The sequence below is a fragment of the Schistocerca gregaria genome, chromosome 2, assembly GCF_023897955.1.
Source record: "Schistocerca gregaria isolate iqSchGreg1 chromosome 2, iqSchGreg1.2, whole genome shotgun sequence".
Taxonomy (NCBI): Eukaryota; Metazoa; Arthropoda; class Insecta; order Orthoptera; family Acrididae; genus Schistocerca; species Schistocerca gregaria.
In genome coordinates this window covers 465,617,435-465,635,432 of record NC_064921.1, presented here as the reverse complement: position 1 = coordinate 465,635,432, position 17,998 = coordinate 465,617,435, and the positions used below count along the sequence as shown (strand labels likewise).

General features: G+C 41.0%; 1 protein-coding gene across 2 annotated transcripts in view; it reads left to right on the top strand.

Moving 5' to 3' along the window:
* Positions 1-17,998, top strand: part of LOC126325972 (cullin-3) — a 244,749-nt gene that overhangs the window by 127,906 nt on the left and 98,845 nt on the right. For both annotated transcript variants that reach the window (XM_049995469.1, XM_049995468.1), the window contains exon 8: positions 292-462. In XM_049995469.1, coding sequence (XP_049851426.1) covers positions 292-462 — 171 coding nt within the window. The remainder of the gene's footprint in view (positions 1-291; positions 463-17,998) is intronic.

Here is a 17,998-nt window from a genome sequence, read left to right as displayed (position 1 = left end):
ATTTGTTGATGCTTTTTATGAAAATTTGCTAAGCAATATGTTGTAAATTGGTATTACTAATTTCCCTTTAATAATACCCAAACCACAAAATTGCGAGTATGTTCACATTTTTATTTGATTGACTTTAACAGTTGAAGTAGAATGATGTCTTTAAAGCTTTAGCTAGTGGTAGTTCTGTAATAGAGATTAGACTTCCTGCACCTTACCAAGTAATATACATGATTATTAAATGTTATAAAAAATTTCTCTCATATATGTACCATTGAAGCTTATGTTTTGTTTATTTTACAGATGACTGAACAGGAAATTGAGATGGTACTTGACAAGACTATGGTCCTTTTTAGGTTTTTACAAGAGAAAGATGTGTTTGAAAGATATTATAAGCAACATTTAGCCAAAAGATTATTGCTTAATAAATCAGTTAGTGATGATAGTGAGAAAAACATGATCTCAAAGTTAAAGGTACCGTATTCTTCATTCTGTAATTCTTGTCTTCTTGTAATTGGAATGCTGTTAAAATTTGTCTGCTTTGTTAATTCGATGCAGAGCTGTTGTGCATTTTTGTTTGTTAAGATAATTGTAATATAGCATTTCTTTTCCCACCATAACTAATTTTTCAGATTTTCTGCCCTGTGACAAAAATTACAATAAATTGTGTAGAGCTTCCTTTACTCCACATATTCATTGTTAAATCACTAAGCTTCTCAGCATTTCCAATGTGCGAGTAGTTATATATATATATATATATATATATATATATATATATATATATATATATATATATATATAACTTCCACATGGGAAAAATATATTAAAAACAAAGATTCCAAGACTTACCAAGCGGGAAAGCGCCGGCAGACAGGCACAATGAACAAAACACACAAACACACACACACACACACACACACACACAATTACTAGCTTTCGCAACCGATGGTTGCTTCTTCAGGAAGGAGAGGGAAAGACGAAAGGATGTGGGTTTTAAGGGAGAGGGTAAGGAGTCATTCCAATCCCGGGAGCGGAAAGACTTCCCTTAGGGGAAAAAAAGGACAGGTGTACACACGCGCGCGCACACACACACACACACACACACACACACACACACACACACACACACACATCCATACATACATACACACACACACAAGCAGACATATTTAAAGGCAAAGAGTAAGGGCAGAGATGTCAGTCGAGGCAGAAGTGTGGAGGCAAAGATGATGTTGAATGACAGGTGAGGTATGAGTGGTGGCAACTTGAAATTAGCGGAGATTGAGGCCTGGTGGATAACGAGAAGAGAGGATATATTGAAGGGCAAGTTTCCATCTCCGGAGTTCGGATAGGTGGGTGTTGGTGGGAAGTATCCAGATAACTCGGACGGCGTAACACTGTGCCAAGATGTGCTGGCCATGCACCAAGGCATGTTTAGCCACAGGGTGATCCTCATTACCAACAAACGCTGTCTGCCTGTGTCCATTCATGCGAATGGACAGTTTGTTGCTGGTCATTCCCACATAGAAAGTGTCACAGTGTAGGCAGGTCAGTTGGTAAATCACGTGGGTGCTTTCACACGTGGCTCTCCCTTTGATCGTGTACAGCTTCTGGGTTACAGGACAGGACAGGTTTTACACCGGGGGCAGTTGCAAGGGTAGGAGCCAGAGGGTGGGAAGGTGGTTTGGGGATTTCATAGGGATGAACCAAGAGGTTAAGAAGGTTAGGTGGACGGCAGAAAGACACTTTTGGTGGAGTGGGGAGGATTTCATGAAGGATGGATCTCATTTCAGGGCAGGATTTGAGGAAGTCGTGTCCCTACTGGAGAGCGACATTCGAGTCTGATCCAGTCCCGGAAAGTATCCTGTCACAAGTGGGGCACTTTTGGGGTTTCTTCTGTGAGAGGTTCTGGGTTTGAGGGGATGAGGATGTGGTTCTGGTTATCTGCTTCTGTACCAGGTCGGGAGGGTAGTTGCGGGATGCGAAAGATGTTTTCAGGTTGTTGGTGTAATGGTCCAGGGATTCAGGACTGGAGCAGATTCGTTTGCCACGAAGGCCTAGGCTGTAGGGAAGGGGCCGTTTGATATGGAATGGGTGGCAGCTGTCATAATGGAGGTACTGTTGCTTGTTGGTGGGTTTGATGTGGACGGATGTGTGAAGTTGGCCATTGGACAGATGGAGGTCAACGTCAAGGAAAGTGGCATGGGATTTGGAGTAGGACCAGGTGAATCTGATGGAACCAAATGAGTTGAGGTTGGAGAGGAAATTCTGGAGTTGTTCTTCACTGTGAGTCCAGATCATGAAGATGTCATCAATAAATCTGTACCAAACTTTGGGTTGACAGGTTTGGGTAACCAAGAATGCTTCCTCTAAGCGACCCATAAATAGGTTGGCATACGAGGGGGCCATCCTGGTACCCATGGCTGTTTCCTTTAATTGTTGGTATGTCTGGCCTTCAAAAGTGAAGAAGTTGTGGTTCAGGATGAAGCTGGCTAAGGTGACGAGGAAAGAGGTTTTAGGTAGGGTGGCAGGTGATCGGCGTGAAAGGAAGTGCTCCATTGCAGCGAGGCCCTGGACATGCGGGATATTTGTGTATAGGGAAGTGGCATCAATGGTTACAAGGATGGTTTCCGGGGGTAACAGACTGGGTAAGGATTCCAGCCGTTTGAGAAAGTGGTTGGTGTCTTTGATGAAGGATGGGAGACTGCATGTAATGGGTTGAAGGTGTTGATCTACGTAGGCAGAGATACGTTCTGTGGGGGCTTGGTAACCAGCTGCAATGGGGCGGCCAGGACTTCCTAAGATTCACAAACCCAAACACTTGCATCCATCCATACATACACAGACACAAGCAGACATATTTAAAGGCAAAGAGTAAGGGCAGAGATGTAAGTCGAGGCGGAAGTGTGGAGGCAAAGATGTTGTTGAAAGATAGGTGAAGTATGAGTGGCGGCAACTTGAAATTAGCGGAGATTGAGGCCTGGTGGATAACGAGAAGAGAGGATATATTGAAGGGCAAGTTCCCATCTCCGGAGTTCGGATAGGTTGGTGTTGGTGGGAAGTATCCAGATAACTCGGACGGGGTAACACTGTGCCAAGATGTGCTGGCCGTGGCATATATATGGTCTGTGTATGTGCGGATGGATGTGTGCGTGTGCGCGTGCGCGTGTACACCTGTCCTTTTTTCCCCCTAAGGGAAGTCTTTCCGCTCTCGGGATTGGAATGACTCCTTACCCTCTCCCTTAAAACCCACGTCCTTTCATCTTTCCTTTTCCTTCCCTCTTTCCTGACGAAGCAGCCGTTGAATGCCAGCAGCTAGACACATCAACAGACCAAGCATTCAACTTGAGGATGCCGTACAAAATTCATCAGAAGTTCCAATTTTATGAACTGGAGAAATTTTTATCTTAATGCATCACTACAATAAGTTTCTTAGTCTCAAGAACAGTGTAACACTATAGATATAAAATATGATGAACAGGTTCCATGAAGGCAATAAAGTTCCTGACAGTTTGTTACAATATCTCCCAATACAAAGGTTTCCACTGTGGTCTTGTGATTGCTTCTCTGTCTAGTAATCCAGAAATCCTGCTTCGGTCCCAGCAGTGATGTAATTTTTGAATACAAATCATCAGCTAATGTGGCTGTAGTCTTCTGTGAGGAGTTAGCTTCATTTTGCCAATGATCTTGTCAAAATAGGGCAGATCAGCAGATAAGTTTCAGGGCACAATCCTACCCTTTGGGTGAGAAAGTGCTGTAAATATAGAATAATCAACAACAGTCAATGATGTGAGGTTGCAGAAGACATGGGTTCATTGCTTTAAAGATGGTCAAACTTAGGGTAATATCAGTAGTAGAGGGTGTGCCTAAGGTAAACATGTAATAATATAAAGTATATTACTTGATAATTGAGATATATATTGGCAGTTTGCTTCTACATATATGGTAAATCGAAAGGTTTTCTGTGTTTTCTTGTTGTAGTTAGTACCACATGCACTTATGCGTATCTCATTTGTTCGTGAAAACTTGCATCAGCAGCCTTGTAGACTATGCACAACGTGTCCTACGAACTGATCCCTTCTTCTAGTCAAGTTGAGCCACGAATTCCTCTTCTGCCCAATTCTATTCAGTACCTCCTCATTAGTTACATGATCCACCCACCTGATCTTCAGCATTCTTCTGGAGCACTACATTTCGAAACCTTTTATTCTCTTCTTGCCTAAACTAGTTATCACCCATGTTTCACTTCCATACATCGCTACACTCCATGCAAATACTTCCAGCAAAGACTTCCTGATGCTTAAATCTATACTGGATGTTAACAAATTTCTCTTCTTCAGAAACTATTTCCTTGCCATTGCCAGTCTACATTTTATATGCTCTCTACTTCGACCATCATCAGTTATTTTGCTCCATAAATAGCAAAACTCCTTTACTACATGAAGTGTCTCATTTCCTAATCTAATTCCCTCAACATCACTTGATTTAATTTGACTACATTCCAGTATCCTCATTTTGCTTTTGTTGATGTTCATCTTATATCCTGCTTTCAAGACAGTATGCCTTCCATTCAGCTTCTTTTCATGTACTTCACTGTCTCTGACAGAATTACAATGTCATCGGCAAACCTAAGAGTTTTTATTTCTTCTCCATGAATTTTAATTCCTACTCCAAATTTTTCTTTAGTTTCCTTCACTGCTTGCGCAATAGACAGATTGAATGACAGCGGGGATAGGCTACAGCCCTGTCTCACTCCCTTTTTAACCACTGCTTCTCTTTCGTGGCCTCAAATCTTATAACTGCAATCTGCTTTCTGTACAAATTGTAAATAGCCTTGCGCTCCCTGTATTTTACCCTTGCCGCTTTCAGAATTTGAAAGAGAGCATTCTAGTCAACATTGTCAAAAGCTTTCTCTAAGTCTACAGATGCTATAAATTTAGGTTCACCTTTCCTTTACCTGTCTTCTAAGATAAGTCATAGGGTGTTAATACATTTCCATGGAATCCAAAGTGATCTTCCCCGAGGTCGTCTCCTACCATTTTCTCCATTCGTTGGTAAAGAATTCGCGTTAGTATTTTGCAGCCGTGACTTAATAAACTGATAGTTTTGTAAATTTCACATCTGTCAACACCTGCTTTTTTGGGATTGGAATTATTTTATTCTTCTTGTAGTCTGAGGGTATTTCATCTGTCTCATACATCTTGCTCACCAGATGGAAGAGTTTTGTCTGGCTGGCTCTCCCAAGGCTGTCCATAGTTCTAATGCAATGTTATCTACTCCCAGGGTTTTGATAAAAGTCTTTCAGTGCTCTGTCAAATTCTTCATGCTGTATCATACCTGCCAACTCATCTACGTCCTGTGCCACTTCCATAATATTGCCCTCAAGTACATCATTGTATAGACCTTCTATATACTCCTTCAACATTTCTGCCTTCCCTTCTTTGCTTAGGACTGGTTTTCCATTTGGGCTCTTCATATTCATACAGGTGTTTCTCTTTTCTCCTAAGGTCTCTTTAATTTTCCAGTAGGCATTATCTAACTTACCCATAGTGATATAAGCTTCTACATCCTTACATTTGTCGTCCAGCCATCCCTGCTGAACCTTTTTGCACTTTCTGTCGATCTCATTTTTGAGACATTGATACTCATTTTCACCTACTTCATTTACTGCATTTTTATATTTTCTCCTTTCATCGTTTAAATTCAGTATCTCTTCAGTTACCCATGGGTTCCTACTAGCCCTCATCTTTTTCCTACTTGATCCTCTGCTGCCTTCACTATTTCATCTCTCAAAGCTACTCATTCTCCTTCTACTGTATATCTTTCCCTTGCTTGTGTCAGTCGTTCCCTAATGCTCTCTCTGAAACACCCAACAACCTCTGGTTCTTTCAGCCTATCCAGGTTCCATCTCCTTAAATTCCCACCTTTTTGCAATTTCTTCAGTTTTAATCTACAGTTCATAACCAATAAATTGTGGTCAGAGTCCACATTTGCCCCTGGAAATGTCCTAAAATTTAAAACCTGATTCCTAAATCTCTGTCTTACAATTATATAATGTATCTTAAACCTTTCAGTGTCTCCAGGCCTCTTTTACATATACAACCTTCTTTCATTATTCTTAAACCAGGTGTCAGCTATGATTAGGTTATGCTCTGTGCAAAATGTGCCATGTAGCCTACACAGCAGAAAGAGTTTTGTGTGTGTTTTCTTATGGTGCTGAAGTCCGTTGTGCTAGAGCAATTTTGTATTAGGCACAAATACTGACAGCAACCAACTGATGATGTTCCCACTTAACATAATTCATGAAGAAATGGGTCAAATGCTTTGGTAAGCTGAGAGTTTGCTTTCAGTGTGGTGCCAACATGCCAAGCACACAGAACTGGAGGCTACTTTTGAATTAATCTGTGCGTCCTTCCAGCAGAGCCCTCATAAGTCAGCCCGAAAATCATGTAGGCAGTTTTTTCCACAGTACACAATATTGTGCCTGTGGGCGAACAAATTACAGCTTAAAATCAATCCTGAGGACAGGCCATGATGGAAGGCATTCACTGAGACAGTCTGGCAAAAATGGATGAAAACTAGGTATTCCTCATTTTCACCTGTTTCTAGGATGAGACTTCATTCCACACTTCCAGCATGGTAAACATGCACAATATACATCTACTTGTATGGAATGTAAACCACTGTGAAGTGCATGGCAGTGGGTACATCCCATGTCAGATTCTACACTGAAATTGTAGCTGAGTTAGTCCCTCTTCTAACTACAAGATTACAGGTAGATTTCTACCATAGATTCACCAAACAAAAAATCATGGAAGAATGACAGGTCAACCATTTTTACAAGAAAGTAATAGAAGTGATCCACATAACTACCATCCAGTATCCCAGATACTAATTTTTTGTAGAATCTCAGTACATACTCCGAGCTCAAACGTAATGAGGTGTCTCTAACACAATGAACTACTCCATGCTAACCAACATGGATTTCAAAGACATCGATTATGCACAACCCAACTCACTTTTCCACGACATACTGAAAGCTTTGGATCAAGGCAGTCAGATAAATGTACCAGTTATTTGGATTTCTTCCTGTTTCATTCACATATGTAGTGCAGGAAAAATGATTGTTTAAATGCCTGTTTGTGTTCTGTAATCAATCTAATCTTGTCTTCACAATCCTTTTGTAAGCAATAAGCAGAAGGTTGTAGTGTATCCCCAGAACCATCATTTAAAGCAGGTTCTTGAAACTTTGTAAGTAGGCTTTCTTGGGATAGTTTCCATCTATCTTAGAGTCTGCCAGTTGAGTTTCTTTGGCATCTCTGTGATACTCTCCCATGACTCAGACAAACCTGTGACCATTCATGCAGCCCTTCTCTGTATATGTTCAATATCCTCAGTTACTCCTGTTTGTTACGGATCCCAAATACTTAAACTATATTCCAGAATAGATCGCATGAGTGATTTTTAAGCACTCTCTTTTGTCGACTGATTGTGTTTTCTCAGTATTCAACCAATAAACGGAAGTCTAGCCCCTGCTTTACCCATGACTGAACCTATGTTATGATTCCATTTCATATCTGAGGTATTGTAGATGTTAGTCTATTCCAACTGTGACTTACTGCTACTATTGTCTTAGGGTACGATGTTTTTTTCATTTTGCGAAGTGCACAATTTTATATTTCTGAACATTTATAGCAAGCTTCCAAGCTCTTCGCCGCTTAGAAGCCTTATCAATATCTGACTGAATATTTACACAGCTTCTTTCCAATAGTACTCCACTATAGAAAACTGTGTCATCTGGATGAAGTCTGAGGTTACTATTAATGTTGCGTGCGAGGTCATTAATATAAAATGGGAACAGCAAGGTTCCCGGCCTGGTTCCCTGGGTCACATTCAAAGTTACTTCTGTATCTGATGAATACTCTCCATCCAAAATAACACACTGTCTCCCTACCAAAAAATCTTCAGCCCAGTAGCAAATTTCTCTTGACAGTAAGTGCAGATGTGATACTGAGACAAATGCTTTTTGGAAATAAAGAAATACTGGATTTATCTGACTGCCTTAATCCAAAGATTTCAGTATGTCATGGAAAAGTGAGTTGGGTTGTGCATGATTGATGTCTTTCAAATCGATGTTGGTTAGCGAGAAGTAGCTCATTGTGTTAGAGATACCGCATTACATTTGAGTTCAGAATATGTTCCTTAAAAAAAAAAAGGTATCAGGGATATTGAATGGTAGTTACGTGGATCACTTCTACTACTTTCTTGTAAAAATGGTTGACCTGCCGTTCTTCCATGATTTTTTGTTTGATGGATGTATGGTAGAAATCTACCTGTAATCTTATAGTTAGAAGAGGGACTAACCCAGCTACAATTTCAGTGTAGAATCTGAGATGCATTTCATCGGGCCCTGGAGCTCTGTTCAGTTTTAACTACTTCACCTGTTTCTCAACACCATTGACACTACCACCTATTTCACTCTTCAGTGATACAAGAATTAAGTTGGGCTAATTCTTCTTGCGCCCCCCCCCCCCCCCCCCCCCCCCCCCCCCCAGAACCGTGGCCCTTGCCGTTGGTGGGGAGGCTTGTGTGCCTCAGCGATACAGATAGCCATACTGTAGGTGCAACCGCAACGAAGGGGTATCTGTTGAGAGGCCAGACAAAAGTGTGGTTCTTGAAGAGGGGCAGCAGCCTTTTCAGCAGTTGCAGGGGCAAGTCTGGATGATTGACTGATCTGACCTTGTAACACTAACCAAAATGGCCTTGCTGTTCTGGTACTGCGAAAGGCTGAAAGCAAGGGGAAACTACAGCCGTAACTTTTCCCGAGGGCATGCAGCTTTACTGTATGATTAAATGATGATGGCGTCCTCTTGGGTAAAATATTGTGGAGGTAAAATAGTCCCCCATTCGGATCTCCGGGCGGGGACTACTCAAGAGGACGTTGTTATCAGGAGAATGAAAACTGGTGTTCTATGGATCGGAGCGTGGAATGTCAGATCCCTTAATTGGGCAGGTAGGTTAGAAAATTTAAAAAGGGAAATGGATAGGTTAAAGTTAGATATAGTGGGAATTAGTGAAGTTCGGTGGCAGGAGGAACAAGACTTTTGGTCAGGTGACTACAGGGATATAAACACAAAATCAAATAGTGGTAATGCAGGAGTAGGTTTAATAATGAATAGGAAAATAGGAATGTGTGTAAGCTACTACAAACAGCATAGTGAACACATAATTGTGGCTAAGATAGAAACGAAGCCCAGTAGTACAAGTTTATATGGCAACTAGCTCTGCAGATGATGAAGAAATTGAAGAAATGTATGATCAAATAAAAGAAATCATTCAAATAATGAAGGGTGACAAAAATTTAATAGTCATGGCTGACTGGAATTCGGTAGTAGGAAAAGGAAGCGAAGGAAACGTAGTAGGTGAATATGGGTTGGGGATAAGAAATAAAAGAGGAAGCCGCCTGGTAGAATTTTGCACAGAGCACAACTTAATCATAGGTAACACTTCGTTCAAGAATCGTAAAAGAAGGCTCTATACATGGAAGAAGCCTGGAGATACTGACAGGTTTCAGATAGATTATATAATGGTAAGACAGAGATTTAGGAACCAGGTTTTAAATTGTAAGACATTTCCAGGGGCAGATGTGGACTCTGACCACAATCTATTGGTTATGACCTCTAGATTAAAACTGAAGAAACTGCAAAAAGGTGGGAATTTAAGGAGATGGGACCTGGATAAACTCACTAAACCAGAGGTTGTACAGAGTTGCTTGAAGAGCATAAGGGAGCAATTGACAGGAATGGGGAAAAGAAATACAGTAGAAGAAGAATGGGTAGCTTTGAGGGATGAAACAGTTAAGGCAGCAGAGGATCAAATAGGTAAAAAGATGAGGGCTAGTAGAAACCCTTGGGTAACAAAAGAAATATTAAATTTAATTGATGAAAGGAGAAAATACAAAAATGCAGTAAATGAAGCAGGCAAAAAGGAATACAAATGTCTCAAAAATGAGATCGACAGGAAGTGCAAAATGACTAAGCAAGGATGGCTAGAGGACAAATGTAAGTATGTAGAGGCTTATCTCACTAGGGATAAGATGGATACTGCCTACAGGAAAATTAAAGAGACCTTTGGAGATAAGAGAACCACTTGCATGAATATCAAGAGCTTTGATGGAAACCCAGTTCTAAGCAAAGAAGGGAAAGCAGAAAGGTGGAAAGAGTATATAGAGTGTCTATACAAGGGTGGTATACTTGAGGACAATATTATGGAAATGGAAGAGGATGCAGATGAAGATGAAATGGAGACCACTGATAGACCTGAGTCGAAACAAGGCCCCCGGAGTAGACAACATTCCATTGGAACTACTGATGGCCTTGGGAGAGCCAGTCCTGACAAAACTCTACCATCTGGTGAGCAAGATGTATGAGACAGGCAAAATACCCTCCGACTTCAAGAAGAGTATAATAATTCCAATCCCAAAGAAAGCAGGTGTTGACAGATTTGAAAATTACTGAACTGTCAGTTTAATAAGTCACGGCTGCAAAATACTAACACGAATTCTTTACAGACGAATGGAAAAACTAGTAGAAGCCAACCTCGGGGAAGATCAGTTTGGATTCCGTAGAAATGTTGGAACCCGTGAGGCAATACTGACTCAACGACATATCTTAGAAGCTAGTTTAAGGAAGGGCAAACCTACGTTTCTAGCATTTGTAGACTTGGAGAAAGCTTTTGACAATGTTGACTGGAATACTCTCTTTCAGATTCTGAAGGTGGCAGGGGTAAAATACAGGGAGCGAAAGGCTATTTACAATTTGTATAGAAAGCAGATGGCAGTTACAAGAGTCGAGGGACATGAAACGGAAGCAGTGGTTGGGAAGGGAGTGAGAAAGGGTTGTAGCCTCTCCCCAATGTTTTTCAATCTGTATATTGAGCAAGCAGTAAAGGAAACAAAAGAAAAGTTCGCAGTAGGTATTAAAATCCATGGAGAAGAAATAAAAACTGAGGTTTGCTGATAACTTTGTTATTCTGTCAGAGACAGCAAAGGACTTGGAAGAGCAGTTGAAGGGAATGGATAGTGTCTTGAAAGGAGGGTATAAGATGAACATCAACAAAACCAAAATGAGGATAATGGAATGTAGTCGAATTAAGTCGGGTGATGCTAAGGGAATTAGATTAGGAAATGAGATACTTAAAGTAGTAAAGGAGGTTTTGTTATTTGGGGAGCAAAATAACGTACGATGGTCGAAGTAGAGAGGATATAAAATGTAGACTGGCAATGGCAAGGAAAGCGTTTCTGAAGAAGAGAAATTTGTTAACATCGAGTATAGATTTAAGTGTCAGGAAGTCATTTCTGAAAGTATTTGTATGGAGTATGGAGTATGGTGATGTATGGAAGTGAATCATGGACGATAAATAGTTTGGACATGAAGAGAATAAAAGCTTTCGAAATGTGGTGCTACAGAAGAATGCTGAATATTATATGGGTAGATCACATAACTAATGAGGAAGTATTGAATCTGATTGGGAGAAGAGAAGTTTGTGGCACAACTTTACCAGAAGAAGGGATCGGTTGGTTGGACATGTTCTAAGGCATCAAGGGATCACCAATTTAGTATTGGAGGGCAGCGTGGAAGGTAAAAATAGTAGAGGGAGACAAAGAGATGTCTTCACTAAGCAGATTCAGAAGGATGTAGGTTGCATAGGTACCGGGAGGTGAAGAAGCTTGCACAGGATAGAGTACCATGGAGAGCTGAATCAAGCCAGTCTCAGGACTGAAGGCCACAACAACAACAATTCTTCTGGGTATTCTTATGTAAAAGGACGTTTGAAAGTGAAGTTACGCATTTCAGCATTTGCTTTGCTACCCTCTGTTTCAGTTCCTGCCACTAACAGCTGTTATATACAACCAGAATTTCTTCGTGTTTTGTGGAAGATTATTTGACTCTATTCTGCTACAGTAGTAATTTAAGGCTTCACTGATTGCTCTCTTGACTTCCAAATGCATTTCATTGAGAATGTCTGTATCCACAGTACTAAGCTTTTACACCTACAATTCAGTAGTGTGTGTTTCTTTAGCAGTTTCTTTACAGTGCCTGTGTACAATGATGGTTCCCCCCCATTATGAATTGTTCTACTGTGTACATATGTTCAGTGCTGCCTGGTTAACTATTCTTTTAAACTTAGTTCCTCTACGTGATCCTTTTCTGTGCTGCTAGCTTAAAGTTTCTCATTGAGAAACAGCGCTACTTTTCTTTTTATCTAATTCACTGAACGACCTACTGAAAGAGGTCAGGTCTCTTTGTTGCTAGTAGATCTAATATATTTCCATCATGAGTGGTGTCCCAAACTACCTGTTGTAGGTATTTTTTGGTAAGGCATTTAGTAACGTTTCACAGGATGTCTTGTCACATCCACCACTAACTAAACTTTAATTTTTCCAGTTGACTTTTGGGTCATTAAAGTCTCCACCAGTGATTGCAGTATGATTGGGGAACTTGTGGAGAAGCGAACTGAGGTTTTCTCTAAATTTTTTGGTTACATCAGGATGCGAGTCTGGTGATCAATAGAAGGATCCATTTATCATTTTAGGCCCACCTTTGATACTGAGTGTTGCCCAGGGAATCTCACATGCAGTTTCAGTTTTAACTAGATGGATTTGAGTTTCAGGTCTACTGTGACAAATATATTAACTCTATTTCCACTAATCTTTCCGTTCAATATGCAATTAAATTTTCCTCAAAAATATCACTGCTATCAATTTCAGGTTTCAGCCAGCATTCTTTTCAGGAGTCTTTCAAACTCTTGTCATTTTGTAGGGAATGCTTCAGCAATTAACTATTAGGATTTTTCTTTTGGATCTTGCCCGTATTCTCTCTCTCTCTCTCTTTTTTTTTTTTTTTTTTTTTTTTTTTTTTTTTTTTTTTTTTACAACTATTGTTGTCTGAACTAGCTGGAGAGTCATGTAATCTAAAGAACCCTTGTGTGCATCCCACTCACAGTCAGCTACATGGATAGTGGGTTCTGATGTGTACTGCACGTCTGATCCATTTAGGGGGGACAATAAAGTTGTGAACTTTATGGCGCAAGTACAGGAAGCTGCAGTCTAGCTTGTCAGTTGCCACATATGGGGAAATGAACCCTCCACCTCTCCCCACATTGTGATAAGTGTGCAAATGTGACACTCTGAAAGTGAATGTGTGGTTTGGATTGTTGAAGGACAGAGTCAATGAGATGTATTAGGTGTTTAAAAAAAGCATTTTGAGTTACCATACTTGTAGAAAAATACGGTCAATAAATATCTCAATTGCTTCTCAAGTTATTATATTTTATACTATAATGCATTTAATCTGAACACTCTTTAAAAGAAAGTGGCACCTTTAACATTTATTTAAGCTTGTATTGATAATTGTATTACCTCTTGTTTGAGAAGTACTGACCCAAAAGATAGTGGAGCGTCTGTGGGCTTGTGGCTTATTCTCTTGAAGCCAATGTCATTTTATCTGTGCTTCTGCAAACAACTGGAAAATTTTTGTAAAATATTGCCTCGTTCACGTGGGTGCACAGGAGGCAGACTACTGTGTGATCATATATAGGTGAAACTATGTAGGGGCAGAACATCAGCAGAATAGACACCGACAATTGTTAATAGGAGGGTTAAAAACCAAATGTCGCACCTACACCATTTTATGGAAAAAAATTTAAGAACGGGGGAAAAAATTCTGACACATGCTGAAACATACAAAAACCTTAGTTGGCTTTCATTGGCCAAAGATATCCAACCAGTGCTGTACGTGCTCTAGCCGAGATCTTGTGGCAATCCCTAAATCAAACAGTCCTGTCATACCAAGTATTATCAGATTCAAGAGGTTGCTCTGTATACTCAGGGACCTGGCAAATTAATATCCTCGCACAAAAGCACCAATGTGACTAATATTATGTTGTGTCCACTTCCCCATTGCGGACGGAGCTAGAATGGTGATAGGTTGTCCTGTTAGCCAAACTTAGGCTGGAGATTGATCTTGTATCCATTCACCTGGTGGGCACCTTAGACATGTTGCAGGCTATCCAGTATTGTAGAAAGGGAATGATATGACAATCGAATGGCAAGTGAATATCTTCGTCTAAGCTGTCATCGTGGTCTAGCAACAATATGAATTAAGATAGATCACTACTTGCCACTTAGAGGAAGTATTGAGCTATAGAAAGGGATATTTTGAAGTACACTGTTAGGTATTATTAAACTATTGTCCAAAGTCCTTTGAATTACATGCACTTGCATGTGCATACACCTCACACACTCATGGCCACTATTGTATCTAGGAACTAATTCCCAACTTCTGTGAGCAACACTCTTGGACAGGTTAGTGGGTGGGGAATGGCTGTAGTGCTGGGAACGCACAGGACTGTCAAGGACAGAATGGTGGGCTGCTATGTACAGCATTGGGAGGCTGTGCTGGTTGGGGGCGGAGAAGGGGGAGGAGAGAAGCAGAGAAGGGCTCTGCAGGAGTGCTGGGAGACAGAAGGCATCTGTGAGTCTGAAGTGGGAACAGGGAAGGTTGTAGGGACTCAGAAGTTGGCACCAGGATGTTACGGGAATGAAGGATATATTGCAGGGAGAGTTCTCACCTACGCAGCCCAGAAAAGCTGGCATTAGTGTCAATAATTCAGATAGTGTGCACTGTGAATCAGTTGTTGAAGTCAAGCAAATCTTGGCACATGTCATCCTCAATTGCTGGATGGTGCAGCCATCTGTTGGCTACAGTATGGTGGTGGCCATTCATGCAGACAGACAGCTTGTTAGTTATCATTATACATAGAATGTCACACAGTGAGTGCAGCTAAGTTGGTAGACCATATGTCTGTTGCTGTAAGTGGCCTTGCATTTTATTGTGGGCATAGGAAATGCCTGTGACAGGATTTGAGTGGGTTGGTAGTGTATGTGTCAGGTTTTGCATCTAGGTTTTTTACAGGTATAGGAGCAATGGTGTAAGAGGTTAAGAGCAGGAGTTCAATGTGTACCAGACAAGAATACTTAATAGTTTGGGTGAGTGGCAGAATACCACTGTGGATGGTGTTTGGAGAATATTTTTCATTTGAGAGCACAAAAAGAGATAGTCTAAACCCAGGATGAGAATTTGATTAATTTGCTGCAGTACCATAGGTACCAAGTCACAAGGGATAGCTCTTTCTGGGTGGTCAGTGGGTATGATAGGTGATGAGGAGACAAGGCATTAGAGATCTGTTTCTGGACAAGGTGGGGAGGGTAATTTTTAAGTGCAAAGGCTTCAGCCACATATTTGTAGGTGGGCTACTTGTTGCTACAGAAGCAGTGACAGGGTGGCTAGGGTTTAGGGAGGGACTTCTTAGTGTGGAATGTTACGAGCAGGTTAGCAAGGATGACAAAAATTATATGTAAACCTGATTGATGAAGAGAAGTGAAAAAATTGTAGTGTGAGCATGTCAAATGACACTTTTGAGAAGTCTGCTATGCATAACAAACAAAATTGGAAAAGATGAGCAATGAAATTGTTAGGCAGATAAAACACGAGGAATAGATTGAGGAAAAAATTAAAATGGTGTGGTGATGTAAAGAGAATAGATGGTATAAGGATGCCTTGGAAGATACATAAAATGGAGGACGGGAGGCAAAGGTACAAGTGGCTAAAAGCAAGGAAAGAAATAATTTGGAAGAAGATGAGAAGACCGGGCCAGAGCAAGTGACATGCAGGTGCTTGGAAGCTTGGAGGAGATGGAGACGTTTGTGTTTTCTGAGCAGACCTTGGCAGTAGTGAGGAATTGTAGACAATGAATACCAGCGTCTCATCTAATGCTTGTCTACACAGAACTTAACCGGAGGGATAGTACCTGCAACATCAGGATACAAGATGCATATAGTGGTCAGCTCACTGTCCAGTTTTCAACAGAATGTGCGTGGTGTTGTATCTGTAATCCGAGAAACAAAAAATAATGATTGGCATGAGTTCCAAATTCTGTTTATTGCCAACAGTTCCACAATACTAACACAACTTGGTGCTTGATCAAGAGCAGCAACTGGCTGCAGAGTCCAAGTCTGGTATGGTAAACAGTCGTAGCACAGCATAGCGTTGTTCTTGGGTGCGACGTCGACATTGCAAGTAGGTAGCCCAACGTGAGACTGGCGGCGTATGTGGCTATATAGGGCGAACGGCAGAGGAATGTGCCTGCCGTAACAGAGTCCGCTTGTCCTGTCCTGTTATGATTGGTGGCGCGGCCTCACGTAAATATCTCTCGGGAGGATGCCGGCCGAAGCAGCCATGACAGTGCGGAGGCACAGGCCCGAGCCAGCGCTGTACAGTTGTGCAGAGCTGCACATATGCGGGGCGTGCCAGCCGTTGTCTGTATGACGTAAAGACCGCAGCCATGCAGCTGCAGGTGCCACGGTGTGGGCATTGACTATAGCACACATGGTATGATCTAACTTTAAGGATTGTAGCTTAAACACTGCTATTATTGATCATTGGCCTAGTGTAAAGCAATTTGAGGAATATGTATACTGAAGTCATCTTGGTGAGTAGAATATTCCATCTTTCGAACATGCTTGTGGGGGGAAAAATATTTCTTCTTCACATTGTATTTGTGTCAAGCGGTTTTAATGTAGTAACTGACTCACCTCGAAGATGGCTGAAGTATCAGAAGAAGAAATAATTTTATCCCACATGCACAGCCGAAAGATAATGGAAAATTTGAAGCTTTGTTACTAGTTGTTTTGGATGGAGTGTGTGGTACACAGTGTGGGAAGTTGGTGCTGATCCTTTATTGCCTTGCAAGTGCACCACACAGATGTTAGTTTTCTGTTCGAGGGATATCATCTGGTACCATCCACAGGACATGACTGGTTTTCTTGCTCACTTTTGTTTGGTACTTTTCACAGTGTTATAAGGACATATTTTAGAGCCCACATTATCACAAAATAATGTTCTACTTCTCTCTGAGATAGATGATACAATGATTGGCAAATTAGACTTCCAATCACGGGGAATGGTGTTCACAGCATGTTAGACTACTCATGTTAAGTTTCTCCAAGATTACCTAAAGTAAGGCACATTGCAGTATAGTTTGTTTAAAAAGGATGCAGGCGATACCCTACTCAATTCTTGTTTAAGCTGAGCTTGTACTTTGTCCATAATTACCTCATTATCATAGGAAGGTAAACCCTTCTATTCCTTCCTTTCAATTATTTTATACGTTATGGCCATGAATGTACTTACTAAATGTTGTCTTGATAGTGTAGAGGTGGGTTGCTGTTAAATACAAATGTAATGCTTTGCTTTGAAACCCAACTATAAATAAAGTTGGTACCAATGGTTGACTACATTGTGCTAAGTGGTATCTTCTGTACAAGATTTAATAATTTCATTAATGTTTTGGTTGGTTAGAGTTCAATTGCAGCATTATGGAGTGCTTACTATAATTGTTCTTACTCAACTGTGGTAACTGTAGAAGAGAGAGCTGTACAAAATGATCACAAACGGGTAAAATTTCAGCCTTGATGTGCAACTGGAAACGTGTTCTGAATAAACTACACCCTGTGAGCTGCATTGTCCATGAAATACAGTTTTATCAATATTGCAGGCATTGTCCATAAGGTAATGAGACTGGCCACGAGCAGCACCAGTCACCAGCAGTGTGCTTCCTTGTAAAAGGGGGATTGTGGTGGTGGGATCAAAGATAAACAGATGGCAGGCATGTCTGAATTCTGACAGAGGGAGGGTCACTCGTGGTGCCAAAGTTTTTGTCATGACAGGAAAAAAGAGGATTCACTGGAGCACCACTAGTGATTTAATTTTGCTTCCACCTGCGCAAAACTGCCACAGACACATTTGCCTTGGTTAAGGAAGCTTACAAAGATGGTGCCCTGTCAAGGGCCCAGGTTTTCCTGTGGTTCAGCCCCACTTTCCTTCTGTAATGCACTTCTATTGTGACCGAATGATTGTGGATCAGCTGGTGTAGCGAGGTGACTGCTGCA